The following is a 15,770-nucleotide window of genomic DNA, read 5'->3' as shown; positions in this document are numbered from 1 at the left end:
TTCTTCTCCTTTAGTCAGGATAGACAAGGTTATACTACACCAACAACTCCAAAAGTTTTATTCACTTAATATCTTCCAAGTGTGTTGGACCAGCAGGGTGACTTAGCGGGTGGAAGTACCTCCTGCCAAGCTGGTCCTAGACCCCATAAGGCAGAAGGAAAGAATCGACTCCTGCAAGGTGTCCTCTAATATCTACATACAAGATGTGGTATGCACATTTCCATGTACGCACACACACACACACACACACATACACATGTGTTCACATGCAGCCATGTATATACATAACATAAATAAATGTTTTTTTTCTCTGGAGAAAAAGCCCAGTAGGTTAATTACAAAGTCCATGTCCCCTGGGCACCAGTCCAGAGCCTTTGTTAACCATGTGGTGAGGCTTTGGCTGCTTCTGTCTTGTGGCTCTGCCATCTTAATATGAAGCTTCTTCCCTTGACATGAGCTGGTGCACGTGTGACACATATCACTTCTCTAATCCAAGGCCTGACCGTGCTTCACCCTGCTCAGCTTCCTTTGTCTACAGGATGGTGCCCTCCGGTGCCACAGACATACACAAGCCACACCTATTCAGCCACCTGGCCACAACCAATCTAGACGGTAGTTCCTCAGTGCCAGGGACTGGAGACCGTATGGGAGCAGGTGGGCATCTCTTGAGCCAAGTTTCTAAGTGACCCGTGTGGCCGCCTGTGGGTTTGTCAGCCCCTTACCTTTCTTCCCTTCATATGTAAACACTGGTTGGCTCCAGGGAAGAGAGGGAAACGCCTTCCTTACCAGATGTTCTGTTCTAGCTGATTGTCTCCCTTTCTTGTTGTTGCTCTTTGTTTTATAGACGATATTCCACTTAGTCATCCTAAGAAAAAGAAATCCAGAAGAAAAAGCACACTAGGTAAGATGCCCGTGTTTCTTGGAGATCACAGGTTTTCCCATGACTGTAAGCATGATCAACATTACAAATTACAGAGACACAAAGTTCCAGGGGCACCAAATCACCCAGGGATCCTTGGGGGCAAGAGCACAGGTAGCCTGAGATTCACTAGCGTGTTCAGAGAATAAAGTGTGCTTGGAGCTCACAATACTGCTGGGCTCCTTCGGTCTTTGTCCCTAGATCCATAAGCGGTTTGAAGCTCTGCTTGGTTCTAGACCTTTGACTACAACAATAGATTTAGAGATCTGGGATTCTTAACTCTCCCGTTCTATGTTAGAGCAAGACCCCCGAAGGCAGGATCACACCATCTATGTCTTCAACCTTTAATAACAAGCAGGCCGTGAAGTCCCTCCGCCATCCCGGTCATCCTGGGTGGTCTCTTAAGAACTCAGACTCCACACGTCTAGAATGCATCACCTTCAATAGTCAGTTTTTTTGTCTTCTTTATTTTCCTAGTGGGCTTGAGACTTCAGAGTAACACTTAGTAGATTTCTTAACTTCACTCTTCACTTCTCTCCCAAGCCTGAAAGGTCAGTGTAGTGGTGGATGGCATTTCATTTACGTAAAGATTTCATTCCAAAGAGCGCCGCGGTTGACCATGCAATCTAGGGGGGTGTAGCAGGTAAAGTGTAGATTGTTAGCCCTGAACGAATTATACTGTTGACGCTATGGCCTCTGCTTACTCCCCTTCGAGGAGGTTTCCCTCACTTTCTGCCATCGTGAAGCATGGGAGTGTCACCTTCTCTAAGTCCCTGACAAAACAGGACAATGTCAGTCACTAATCCAGTGAATGAAAGGTAGTTTATCTTCCTTTTGTATTTCTCATTTTCCCCAGTGCTAGGATAACCCCGGCCCCCAAACACTGTGCTGATGATCTTCCGCTAACCTCCATCTTCATCCCAGAGCTGGCCTTCAGAGGAGAAGAACATCCTCCCTTTGTTTTTCAGCATATTTTTTTTTCTTTTTCAAGGAATAGCAGTGGACAAGGTAGTCAAGGGTGATTCCAGTTTCCCAAATGATGTTGGTTAAAAGGTTCCATTAGGGGAAAGGTTGAAACTCCTAATGACCGGTCACCTCCAGTTAATAATTCATGATGACTTAATCCCGGGCTAACATACATACAGTTCAATGAAAGAATGAACTGCAGAGGCTGATACGCTTCTTAGGGCAGGAGACGGCAGCGTAGTCTGTGATGTCGGTTTTGATTTCTCTGCACCTTTTTGCGTGCTCTGAATGCTCTGAAGCAGTTTCTCCTCCTCTGCATCAAACAGGTCTTCTTTTTAGCCCTCCCCTTTCCTCAGCTTGCCTGTTCCCATGTTTATTTCACTTTCACCGTAGAGTCCATGGTAAGAGGAGAGGGGTCATGAGTCAGTATACAGGTACAACCCAGAAAAGAGGGGGTGTTGATGTACAGAAAGCATTGAAGGGATGCTCGACCCATCTTTCTAACTCAGCGGTCTCTGCCCAGGTTGACATGTTTTTCTCCTGTCCTCCGGTAGCCACTGCATCTGCGGAGGGCCTTGCTGAGCCCGCTGTTAAGAGGAGGGCTGAGGGCAGTGAGCCACCTGCTGCAGAACTCAGGGAGCACCCGGAGGCTCCTGTTCAAAGGAGACAGAAGAAAAGACCAGCTCCTGGTACGTGAGGAAATGGTCAGGCTGTGACAGAGGTTGTGATTTTGAACCTTGTTCCCAGAGGTGGAGTCTTGCTTTCTTCCTTAAGATACCTTACCATTTCAAGTCTGGTGACTCGGACCCTTTTCAGGTCTCTTTGGTCATGAATATGTTGTCTATGAGAGAAGGAGAGGAGAGGAGAGGAGAGGAGAAGAGAGGAGAGAGAAAGAGAGAGAGAGAGAGAGAGAGAGAGAGAGAGAGAGAGAGAGAGAGAGAAGTAGTGTCAGATATAAACCAGAAAGCTCAGTTCTCAGTACATGCAAGAATTGGACATTTCAGATTAGTAGAAGTAGGAAATAGGGTGAATTCTGAATATCAAGGATCTAATAAGGTGACAGTCACCATTTATTGAGTATTTGTGACTCAGGCAGTTCTCTCAATGTAAACAAAAGTTTGTGTGTGTGTGTGTTGTGTGTGTGTATGTGTGTGTTTGTGTGTGTGTATGTGTGTGTGTGTGAGTGTGTCAAGTAGGCAGTGCTTGATTTGTTTTTTAAATTTAAAAATCTACAGTTGAGCTGAGTCTAGTATATAATATACCTGCGCTTACAATGCTGAGTGAGGCAGGAGGATTGCAGAGTGTAGGGCAGCACATAATGAATTCCAGGCCTGAGCGACAAAGCAAGATCTTGTCTCAGAAAAAGACCACAGTACATTCTCTAGTGAGAATGGGAAGAGAAACACAGATACAGAACCAGGAGTATAAATCACCGTGGCCTGTCCAGATTCCTAAGAATGGAAGTAACTGAATAATTAATGCAGTCAAAGGATCTTCGTTTAAAAGTAGAAGTGGGTGACCACAGAACACGGTGATCCTGGTGAAATAATGACAATTTCTCTAAATAAGCGTAACGCAAGTATCAGTTAGAAGGACTGATGAAGTGAACTAGTGTCCCGGGAAAACATCAACAGCAAAGGTTATAAAACAGTGCTCATGGAGAGGGTCTCACTCTCACAAAATAGACTATTGTCTTCCCATGGTTCCTGTTTCAAGTTACTATAAACTGGGAGACCTCAGGCAATCAACATTTATTTTTTCATGGGTCTAAAGGATAGAAGTTAAAAATCAAGGTGTTCAGGAGGCTGGACTGCTTCCAGAGGCTCTGGCGATGGCGCCTCCCTCACGCCCTGTAGCTTGTGGCAGTGTGGCCAGTCTTCAGCATCCTTGACTGTGGACGCATAATGCCAGTCTCTGCCCATCTCACCATTTTTCCTTTTGCCTGTTTTCCCAACTCTCTTTATTGAAGACAGCAGCCATTGGCTTTAGGGCTCACCCAGCATGACCTCATCTTAACTTGTTTATGTCTGCAAATGCTCCATTTACACAGAGAGTTCTGGTGGCAGGTCCTAGGGCTCCTGACCTGCATGTGTGTTTCTGGAGCATGATTCGAGCTTGGTCATAGGTTCAGTGTGTGCACAGTGAAGACAGCGGGAAATGGAGATACTGATTGTGGTTAGATTCCTCTTCTCAACAAGGAAGAACAAAATAGGATCTTTATTTTCTTCACTTAAGAACACATTAGTTTTATGGTCATTAGAAAGGGACAATGGACTGACTTTATTAACATAAAACAAAGGGGAGGAAGGAGTAAGTATGAAGTTAGCTGAGTACTGTTATCACAGACTAGCCCTTGAGAATCGGATACAGTGTTCTTGTTTTGTTTTAGCCCAGAATGACTGCTGTGTACTGTTCTGCCTGCACTATCTTTCTAGCCTAGGCTGCATCTTAGTAAAATAGTTTGAAGGGTGGAGGCCATCTTGGGGAACTAGTATTTTCAGGTGGGAAGAACAGCGAATGGTTAGGTGTCTCTGTGGACTTGTTTGAACTTAATGGCTGCACTGGGTGCAGGAGAGTGAAGGTCATGTGACTGAGATCCCGGCACTCTCAGAAAGCCTGCTTGTCTAACTGGTTTATGGCTTTGGGCAACTTGGGTGATGAACAGTTTCCTGTACTCACTCAAACTTTTACTAACCTGTGCCTTTGCACATGCGCTCTAACTGAGCAGACACCCACTTCCCTTTTGGACCCTGGAAGGTTGGGAAGTGTAAGTCTGTGTGACTGATGTTGAGTCTCTGATGGATCCCTGTAGGATCTGCATCTCCTGTGTTGTCGTAACCTGCTGCTGGAATTCGAGGCACCGTCTGGCTGCACCCGTTTCTCCTGGGCTCACGCCACTTTTCCTTTTGCTGATTTTGCTTTTGTTTTTTTGCTGTAATAAACTAACATCTGGGCGCCTGTGTGTCCTGCCAACAGGTTGCCAAACCTGGAGATTATCATTTGGTTTCGTTTGTTTGACACAGGGTCTGAGTTATTATGTAGTCCAGGCTGGTCTCAAATTTACAGAGATCTGCCTGTCTCCACTTTCCGAGCACTAGGATTAAAAACATCACCACCATACCAGCCAAGTTTCTTAGTTAAAACATTTACACGTCTATATTTTAAATATATAATTTCAAGTTTTAATGTCAACCAGTATAGAAAAAAAAATGAAGAAATCTAACCCTAGCGGGGATGTTGGCACATGCCTTTAGCAGGCAGTTTTCCGAGTTTAAGGCTAACCTGGTCTACATAGCAAATTCTGAGGCTACATAGTGAGATGCTGTCTCAAACAACGCTGCTTGCTCTTGGCAGAAAAGAATTGGTCCAACCAAAAGTCTGAAAGTTCTCTTATCTCACAAAAGGTGTGTATTGTTTTTCTTTCTACCTTGTAGTCATGTGACACATCTTATTTTCAGAGTTGGAGACTTCCTTCACCCAGAAGCCACCGAGTCCATCCTTCCTACGGAATGAAAATGGCATTGACTTGGAGCCACACGAGGAGGCAGCTATTCCCAAACCTCGAAGGAAGGCCAAGTAATAGTCTAGTCCTCTTCAGAGCTATTTCTTGGAGCCAGTACCGGTGTTTAATCCAAGTAGTAGCTCCTCACTGGGTCTCAGAACACACCGTGTCAGTATGTGTCAGGATAAACAGTATTACAGAAGTGAGCCGCTGCTCAGAGGAAAGACTGGAGCACACACACATACACACACACACACACACACACACACACACACACACACAGACACACACACACACATACACACACACACAGACACACACACACACACATACACACACACACACAGACACACACACATACATACACACACACACACACACACACACACACACACACACACACACAAGCAAAGACTAATGTATGGAACTAACCCAAGGAGTCATCTCTAAAAAATCGTAAACAAAAAGAATATTTTTGTATAAGTTGCAAAACCTGAGATAAAGAGTAATCATTAAAGATAAGCTACTGTGATCTGTTTCTTCATGTTAACCGGTTTGAAATATTATGAAACAAACCTAACCATTGTTTTTTAATATGGGGAATTAACTATATTATATAGTAATATACATTATATATTATAAATAATAACATTATTTATAATCATAAAATACAGGAGTATGCTTAAAAATATTCTGGAAGTTAAATAACATAATGTTTGTACTTAAAGATGACTACATACAATAACTGGTTACATTTAGAATCTTATAATTTGAAGTCAGGTGAAATCTAGTCCAGTCAATGTCCATTTTCCAAATGAGAAGACTGAGGCCCACAGGAATGAGCACAGTCAGTAGCAAATCTATTTGAGTGAACAGCGCATTTCTTTCACTCCAAGTTCCGGACTCTTTCCATTACATTCATGGGTAGTTTCCTATGCGGTCTTTAAAAATCCAAGAATTAATTATTGTTTCAAAGATTTTTCCCTGATTTCAGGAAAACTCAGGCAGCTGAGCCACAGTATGCTAGCGAGCTCGGGGTAGAAGATGAAGACATAGTGACAAACGAGCAGAGCATTCTGGGACATCCCTCTAGGGTCACGGCGCCCACCGGAGTTAGCCAGCCTGTCGGCAAAGTATTTGTGGAGAAAAGCCGTAAGTGACTCGTTGCTTTGGGATACAGTTGCTCTAAATATTGGTGATTACGGTTCTGATGGATGAATGAAGGAAGTAATAAAGACATACAGAGGAAAACCGGCACACTAGTCTTTATGCTATTATTTTCCCATTTTTTAAAATTTGTCTGGATTTTATTTGTCTTTAATTGAAAATATTTTTTTTCCTATACAATATATTCTGATTTCAGCTTTTCCATCCCCAACTCATCTGCCTCCTTTGAGACCAGATCTCTCACTGGGCTAGAACTCCCGAACCATGCTCACTGGCCACCATGCCTAGCAGTTTTAGGTAGGCTCTCAGGATCCAAGTCAGGTCTTTGTGTTTTTGAGGCAAGCATTTTGCTATGTGAGCCCTCCCTCCACTTCCTCTTTTGTAGAGCAATGTGACCCAGTAATTTTATTCTTCTTTCCTTTGGTCTAAAAACTTCCCTGTCTGACTAACCAGTACAGAAAGGCACAAATGCGTCTCTCCAGGAAATTTTTTGTTTGAGAAAATTAATTCTTTCATCCTTTAAAAATGTCTGAGCGATGGATTTTGGGCAGGTAATTGAGATGGAGTCTGACCTGCTTCCTGACCCATTTCTGAACTGCTACACCTAGAGAAGAAAGTAGCCACAGTGCAAACGTGCGATGCCCCAGTCCCACTCCCGAATCTCAAGAGGACTTTATGAAGTTCTCTTCCTGTCAGTACAGGTGTGCTCACACCCCACACCTTCCCTGTGAATACAGGTGCTCACACCCCATTCACACCCCACACTTTCCCTGTGAATACAGGTGCTCACACCCCATACCTTCCCTGTGAATACAGGTGCTCACACCCCATACCTTCCCTGTGAATACAGGTGCTCATACCCCACACCTTCCCTGCCAATACAGGTGCTCACACCCCACATCTTCCCTGTGAATACAGGTGCTCACACCCCATACCTTCCCTGTGAATACAGGTGCTCACACCCCATACCTTCCCTGTGAATACAGGTGCTCATACCCCACACCTTCCCTGCCAATACAGGTGCTCACACCCCACATCTTCCCTGTGAATACAGGTGTGTTCATACCCCATACCTTCCCTGTCAATACAGGTGTGCTTACACCCCACATCTTCCCTGTGAATACAGGTGTGTTCACACCCCATACCTTCCCTGTCAATACAGGTGTGCTCACACCCCACATCTTTCCTGTGAATACAGGTACTCACACTCCACATCTTCCCTGTCAATACAGGTGTGCTCACACCCCACATCTTTTCCCAAGAATTTTAAAGAATTTTTCAAATAATAGCTTGCCTTGATAGTGTAAACATTTTAAACAGTTTTTAAAAAATATTTATTTTTAAAACTTTAAAATTTTTCTTTTATGTGTATGCGTGTTTTGCCTATGTTTCGTAACGTGACTTGTACCTACAAAGGTCGGAAGAGGGCATCTGATCTTTAGAACTAGAATTACAGTGACTAGAAGCCACTATGTGGGTGCTGGGAACTGAACCCAGGTCCTCTGCCAGGACAGCGAGTGCCCTTAACCTCTCAGCCATTTCTCTAGTCCCCAACATGCTCATCTTCATATTCCTAAAGTCTTTAGATTTCATCTATGCTACACACTTTCAAATTTAATTCTGAGTTGAAAGTTTATTGTTAATTTCATTAAATATAGTTGATCTTAAAGTTGTTATTTTAGGATCAGCCTTGGGTTGAGAAGAAAGCTTATTGGCATGACATTATTAATTTTTTTAAAGATGAAGAAATTGGGGCTGAAGAGATGGTTAAGAGCATTGACTGCTCTTCCAGAGGTTCTAAGTTCAATTCCCAGCACCCACATGGTGGTTCACAACCATTTGTGATGGGATCTGATGCCCTCTTCTTTCTGAAGAAAGAGACAGTGTAGACACATACATAAAATAAATAAATCTTTTTTTTTTAAAAGAAGATGAAGAAATTAGATGTCTAAGCAGCCAAAGGTAAAAGAAAAGGCAAAAGGGTTACAGGTCAAGGGTAATTTTTTTGATTGCAAAAAGTAGCAAATTTCAACCTTAATTTTGCCCCTTTCTCCCTTCTTCCTTTCCTTCCTTCCCTCCCTCCCTCCCTCCCTCCCTCCCTCCCTCCCTCCCTTTCTTTCAGTTTTTCACACATGAGCTTATGTGTGATGTAGATGAGTGACATTCGTATGAGGTCAGGACAACTCTGTGGAGCTGGTTCCATCCTGCTGCCTCTGTGTGGGTCTGGGGCCAAGCTCAGGTCATCAGGCGTGATCTGAGGCAGCGCCTTTACCTCAGCAGCCATGCAGGCTCTCGATTGCCAGCCCTCAGTGATTGTGGTCTGTCTGCTTTGCACTCCCAGGGAGATTTCATGCGGCGGATCGTTCCGAGTTGATAAAGACCACGGAAAACATAGATGTGTCCATGGACGTGAAGCCATCTTGGACGACCCGTGATGTGGCACTTTCTGTGCACCGAGCTTTCAGGTGGCGTGTTCATTAAGCAAATGTTAATTGGACATCATCTTTTAAAACAAAAGAAAACAGTCTTGGCTGTTCCACACTTTGTACACAATTTGACAATTTAAAATGGGATGTAGATTTATTTTTGTAGACCTTCCACTTGGGCTTATCATAATATGTTAAACTTTATAATATTTGAGGAGATTTTAACAAAACCTTAGCTTTTTATTTTAGTGGTTAGTATATAATCAAACTCTTCTGTGCAGGATGATCGGCCTGTTCTCCCACGGCTTCTTGGCTGGCTGTGCTGTGTGGAATATTGTTGTGATCTATGTTCTCGCAGGAGATCAGTTGTCTAACGTCTCCAACCTCCTGCAGCAGTACAAGCCCTTGGCGTATCCCTTCCAGAGCCTTCTTTACTTGCTTTTGGTGCTAAGTACAGTTTCAGCATTTGACAGGTAAGGCTGTTATGAATGTGGGGTCTTCTAACTTTCTTTCAGGAAGAAGTAGTAAGCAATATATGTCACTATGGCTTTTCAAGGTGGAATGATCTTTTCGTGAACCAGTCTTTGGATTAGCATGGCCTTATCTTCATTTCACTGTATCTATAGAGATCTTGTTTCCAATTGGAGTCACCTCCATAGGGACTAAAGTTAGACCTTCACCATTCATTTTGGGGAACACAGGTCAACCCATTTAAAAAAATACCAGCCGGGCTGGAGAGATGGCTCAGTGGGTCTTTACCTGCCATGCCTGCTGTGCTAAGTTTGCAACCCAAGACCCACCCTGTGGAAGGAGACAACCAACTCCTCCCGCCAAGTGTGCACCATACTCAGGGTGTGTACCCCCCTGCCCGTACAAACTTAATGAAACCATCCCCCCCAAAACCTCAAACAAACCCTGCCTATTTACAGTCTGCCTCTGTTTCTGTGATAAAACACTGAGCAAAAACAGTTTTGGGAGAAATGGGTTCGTTTTATCACATATTTTATGGCCCCTCATCAGGGGAACACACAGCAAGAACTCACCAGGGCAGGAACCCGGAGTTGTGGAAGATGCTGTTTACTACTGGTTTATGGCTTGCTCAGTACACCTGCCTAGCGATGGGCCTGTCCCAGTGATGGTGTCACCAGAGTGAGCTGGGACCTCCCAGTCTTGATTTATTCCTTGGTTATTTTGTTGTTGTTTGCTTGTTTGTATGTTTTGGTTTTTGAGACAGGGTTTCTCTGGGTAGCCTTGGCTTCCAGGACTCCCTCTGTAGACCAGGCTGACCTCAAACTGACAGACCTACCTGCTACCTGGGGACTGGGGTCAAAGGTGTGCACCACCTCTGCCCTGAGCACATCAAGAAAACACCCCCATAGACTTGCCTACAGGTCAATCCTATGGAGTCATTTTCTTGGTGGAGGTTCTGTCAGCTTCCCAGATGACTCTATAGCTAGTGACCAGCTGATAAAAACTAGTCAGTACTGTAGTCTAATCATTTGACAGGAAGAGGAGGACGCTAAATGATTTTTGCCAACTAAGATTAAATCGTTTCCTTGTGGGTCTTAATACTCAACTTCATGTTAGAGTTTTCGTAGCCTTTGTAAATAAGGTAGATACTCTTTCATGTTTTCGTTTAAAAGTTAGCTAGAGACTGGTAAGGGACAGAGGGCCTGGTGGCAGTAGGCTAGAGAAAGGGACACCAGCGAGTACCCTGTGTTACGTTACAGCTGCACAGTGACAGCTTTTTTTTCTCTTGTTCTAGGACCGACTTTGCTAAAACATCAGTAGCAATCCGGAACTTTTTGGCCCTGGAGCCAACAGCTTTAGCTTCTTTTCGTGAGTATTAGTTACCTTGATAACTATGTTATAATCGAGGAGCAATTCTGTTACTTTGAATCAAGAAAAATATTATACAGAAAGTTTATGTTATTTCATCATATAAACCATTACCTATAGATCAATGGATTTGTAGTTTAAAATGTGGTAGGAGTAATTTTTGAGAACTTTTTTTTTTTGTTTCTGTTTTTGAGACAGGATCTGTTGCATAGTCCAGGCTGGCCATGAACTTTCTGTGTGGTTGAGGATAGCCTTGAACTTCTCATTGTTTGCTCTCCCGTAAGTGCTGGGACTTGCAAGCATCCACTGCTGTGCCTGGCTGACAGGTGGTTCTCATTTGAAGATCACCTAAATGACTTTCAGGAGTTGGATTTATATGTGAGGTCCTGGGTTTAATGCCCTGCACCAAAAGTAATAAGCAAAGTTAAATTTTCTGGCCTTCATTACAACTGGCGTGGCCTTTTAGTAATGAATACCATTTTATGTATATCTTGCAATCTACAATACATTTTGTTGTGGGTTGCAAGATCCTATTAAAGCTCGTTTGAGAACCTTGAACAAGTCATTTAAATTCTTGAAAGACCTAGGCTCCTTCTTGTCAGTCCTGATGATGAAACTGTTCTAGTCAATGACACTGCACTGTATCCACACCTACATAACAAAAAGCTGCCAATCGGCCTTAAAGGAATTTCTTTTGTGTAATCATCCACCAAAGTGTGGAATTTTTTGGTCTTAAACTTCGGTATAAACAGCAGTTAAATTCATGAGTAACTTCGCTTCTTCCCCCCTCAGTGTATTTTACTGCTCTGGTACTTTCTCTGAGTCAGCAAGTGACAAGTGACAGGATCTGCCTTTATGAACCTGCTGTCAATGGAAGCCTCTGGTAAGAATCCACAGCAATGTTATGTGGTTGTTATGTTAACAGCAGCAACGGGGGAAAAGGAGGGTAATGATACCTTTCCACATTTTCAGCCATGACAAGGAAAGACCTGTTCTGTTGCTTAATGGATAATGATCTTTTTCTATTTTTACTTTTGTTTTTCTTGGCATGTAGTTTCAAGTAGCCCAAACTCCTGTAGGGGAGGCTGGCTTTGAACTCCTGATCATACCACCTGTCCCTCCTAAGTGCCGTGATTACAGGCATAAGCAACTATGGATTTTTAAATGAAGATATCTTTTTAAAAATATGATGATGGATTGGAGGATTAGGCTACCACATGCAGGGAGCCTAATATCACAGGATGGTGGTGGAGAGGGTCGCTGGAACACAGCCCCAATTGCTGAGCCAGTAGTGCTAGGAAGATAGTATTGGGAGAAACAGCATTCACAGACTAGTAGCCAGCTGATGGGTTGACCAGATGGCTGAAAGTCCAGTTTCAATGAATGACAGTCTCTTTTGGGAGAATGAATAGGTGTGGGCTAAGCGAGAAAGGAGTTTGTCAGTTGAAGAATATTGCCATGGTATTGTAAGGAAAATTGTTGAACTCTAGAGGGAAACATAACTTTTGTTACCCTGCTCTGTTTAGAGCTCACATAGGCTCTGAACTCTGCAGATGTGTGCTGAGTTTCTTCTATTGTTTGTTTTAGGGAGCTCATACTTTGTCACACTTGGTCTTTCTCTAAGAGAGGACTTACTTTTTTAAAGTATATGAAATAGTTGCATTTGGACTTGGGGGCAAAAATGAAGGCATTTCTAATGAGCATTTCTCATGTCCAGGGCAGCAGAAGCCGAGGAACCAGTTCTCATGCCGTGGATCATAGTGAATCTGGTGGTGGCTCTTCTGGTTGGAGTGTCCTGGCTTTTTTTGTCTTACAGGCCAGACATGGATCTTAGTGAAGGTATTACACTAAAAAAAGATAGATGCATTGTGCAGTTTCTCTCATGATCAGTCTTGCAATAATAGTTCAATAATAAACACATTTAAAATAAACTATTAGAAGGATGAAGAAACAGAGGACTTAGAGAGTTGGAGCTTGGTAACCTTTCCTGGTGGTTCTTAGGCTTCCGGAAGGTGTGCCTTCTGGGAATGTTGAGGGTTTGCTAAAGCTCTGGTCTCATCAAGCTAGGTCTTCACAATATGTGTGTGTGTGTGTGTGTGTGTGTGTGTGTGTGTGTGTTACATACACAGTAAATAATTTAATCAAACTATATAAAATTAATCTTGACATATATACTACAAAACAGATAATTCACCTTGATAATAAATGGTCTCAGCACATTACTTGGTGACAAGGAGCCAGGGAATTTTCCTGCATCCTAACCCACTAAAAGGAAAAAAAAAATCTGAGGCTATGGAAAATTGCCACTTAATAATATTCACATCCCTATTTTATGCCTTAGATATTTTTGCTAATTTTTTACTGAACAACCTAGTCATTTAACCATTTACTGAATGTGCCCTCCCTCAAGTGTTGGGCTAAATTTGTTCGATTTACTTCATGCAACATTAAATAACAGCTATCAACTACATTTTAAGATGCAGGGTAAGAGCACTCTGCATCCAGGCCTTCTTCATCTTCTTATCTACATGAAGATGACGGAGAGATACTCGGGTATATGCCATGTCCTCTGGTATATCACAGCTGAAGAAGGTCAAAAGTAGGAAACAGAAAAATGGAGCTGATTCCACATAAGCGTAGCCTTTGCTTTGGAGACTGAAGTTTTATTAATGTGGATAGCAAAATAGAAATGCATTGCTGTGGCCAGTCAAAAGATAGGCTTTCAAGTCCACTCACATTCCTTACATCTCTGAAGCTCGTTTTGACCAGATCTTATGGCTTATATCAGAGGACTTTTATTGTTTGTATTCTGAAGGCTTAATTTTTATATATTCCTTGGCATTTTAAAAATAAATTGTATTCTATGTGAAGTAATAGTTTAGCTATGAAAATGATTGTGTTGTTGCTGGGTGACACTATTCCTGGCTGGCTTGTGCAGATTCCATCTCACCTGCAGTGTGCACAACACATAGTAAGAATTCCAGAAACCTGCTGTCTTTTAAGGATGGTGATTTAAAAGTAAAGACGAAATGAGGAGAATACCTAGTCTTGGGGGCTTGTGAAGATGAAATGGGATAGCATAGTGGCGGTGCTGTAGCAGACACTTAGTGTTGGTTCTGAATCCGTCCCCCTGCCCTGCATCTTAAATCACCTGATCACTGTAGAATTAGTCTCTTAGCTCTTTTAATGACCCTAGGTGACTTAATTTTCTTGGTAAGAGGTGTTAATGCTATTTTTATTATGCATATTTTATTTTTAAGGGGTTTATAATAAATTTAATGCTTGGACTTTCAAAATTCTGAAACGTGTTCACTTGCTACTAGCTTAGCTTTTTAGATTAAAAACTCCCTGAATAATTCATACTTGTATATGAGTACTGTGTATAAATCAGTATTTCTGCAGACTGTGAGGATCTGAAAATATTTTAAGTAGGATATGTTTATTCTCTTCTCCAGAGTTGATGTTCTTTTCTGATGTGGACGAGCACCCTGAGAAAGGATTCAAAGCATCTCCATAGCACCGGCCCTTCCTGCGGTGACCTGCCTTCCCCACCCCTGTCTTTAAGTGTATTTTTATAACATACTTCTATTTATAATTGAGCTTTTGTTACATAATGCTGAAATGCTACTGGAGATTATGAAAACTGTTTATATCTGGTATTTATACCAAACATTAACATCTTTATTATTATCACCTTAGTGATGCAGGAGATAATGAGCTAAACAAACAAACAAAAAACCCAATGTCTTTGTTTCCTGTCCTTTCAAATTTGCTAAATTCATGATTATTATCTAAAAGAGCACCAATTTAGAAAAGCCTTAACTTCAGTGTTATAAAATATACATCAAATTTAAATGTAAATTTAGAGAACAGGGAAAAAGGGAAAATGTCCTCATTTTATATTTTTGATGTCTTCTTATTGAATACTCTGCAGTATATAATTTGTGTTAACTGACGCTAGCTAGTGTTATATATCATGTAATAATTACATTGTCATTTGAATTGAAAGATGCTTTATAGCTAATAAAGTAGAAATACATCTCTTTGAAAAGGTTTATAAACTGTAGATTTTTTTTTAAATCTGCACCTGTTATTTTCCTATCTATTTACACATCAGAGTCATGTAGGGAGCTTTGGAAGAACGTGTCACAGCTCCTGGAATTTAGGACGTAGGAGGTGACAGCAGGGGAACACAAGCTCATTGCCATCTTCAGCAAGTTTGAGTCCAGCCTGAGAGACTGGAGGGCCCATTTCGGAAACCAGAAGCAGCAACCACAAACTCAGACACAGCAAAGAGAAGCTGGACCGTGAGCCAGCCCAGACTTGTGATTTTGGGCTAACCTTTGGAGAGTCTCTGCTCTGTTTACAGTTGATGGATTTCAAACCTGGAGTTTTATTCTGGAAGACAAGGGCTCTACTATTGAGCCATCTCCCTAGTCCTTCTGTTTCTCCTAGTTTGCGCTGTACCCTGGACTGACCTTAATTAAACTCCTGATCCTCCTTCCCCAGTCTTTTGAATGCTCAGATTGAGGGGCTCTTCTTGGGAGTCACGGGGACCATGAGTGGAAGGTCACCATCCTCATTCTCACACTCTCAGTCAGATATCTATAGGCTTTTGGGAAATTCCACTCTTGGGGTGGGTTCTGCATGGACAAAGGTCATCTTAACACATTTCAAATGGTTCTTCAGCTGGTGTCTATAAACCCTGACAGCTTAAGTTAGTGAGAAGACCTGCTGTAAGAGAAGGTGACTTAAAGGCTGTTGGACACATCCCTGAAATTACTGGGCCTCCCAGATTAGCACACAACCAAATGTCGACAGTTTGATAATTGAGGTTCTTGGATTGGTCTATGCCAGTACCATACAATATCCCCTACTATCTGTGAAGCCAGAGTTGCTGAGTGGGTATTCCCCTGCATTACAGCATTATGACTACATGAAATTCTGGCAC

At 42.4% G+C, this 15,770-nt stretch overlaps 1 protein-coding gene across 1 annotated transcript; it reads left to right on the top strand.

Annotated features, from left to right (window-relative positions):
* Positions 1-539: 539 nt before the first annotated feature.
* TMEM237 (transmembrane protein 237) lies at positions 540-15,160 on the top strand (the record flags this gene model as incomplete). The annotated part of the gene is made up of 11 exons (XM_080932893.1): positions 540-654; positions 845-901; positions 2,440-2,574; positions 5,344-5,461; positions 6,382-6,539; positions 8,896-9,019; positions 9,262-9,453; positions 10,746-10,819; positions 11,612-11,702; positions 12,537-12,658; positions 14,275-15,160. 11 exons carry the CDS (start codon positions 540-542, stop codon positions 14,334-14,336), a joined length of 1,248 nt encoding a protein of 415 aa, XP_080789019.1. The 3' UTR covers positions 14,337-15,160.
* Between the last annotated feature and the right edge of the window lie 610 nt (positions 15,161-15,770).

Source organism: Micromys minutus, assembly GCF_963924665.1.
Source record: "Micromys minutus genome assembly, chromosome: 19".
Taxonomy (NCBI): Eukaryota; Metazoa; Chordata; class Mammalia; order Rodentia; family Muridae; genus Micromys; species Micromys minutus.
Note: the sequence above shows the minus strand (reverse complement) of the source record. Positions and strands in the feature narration are given on the sequence as shown.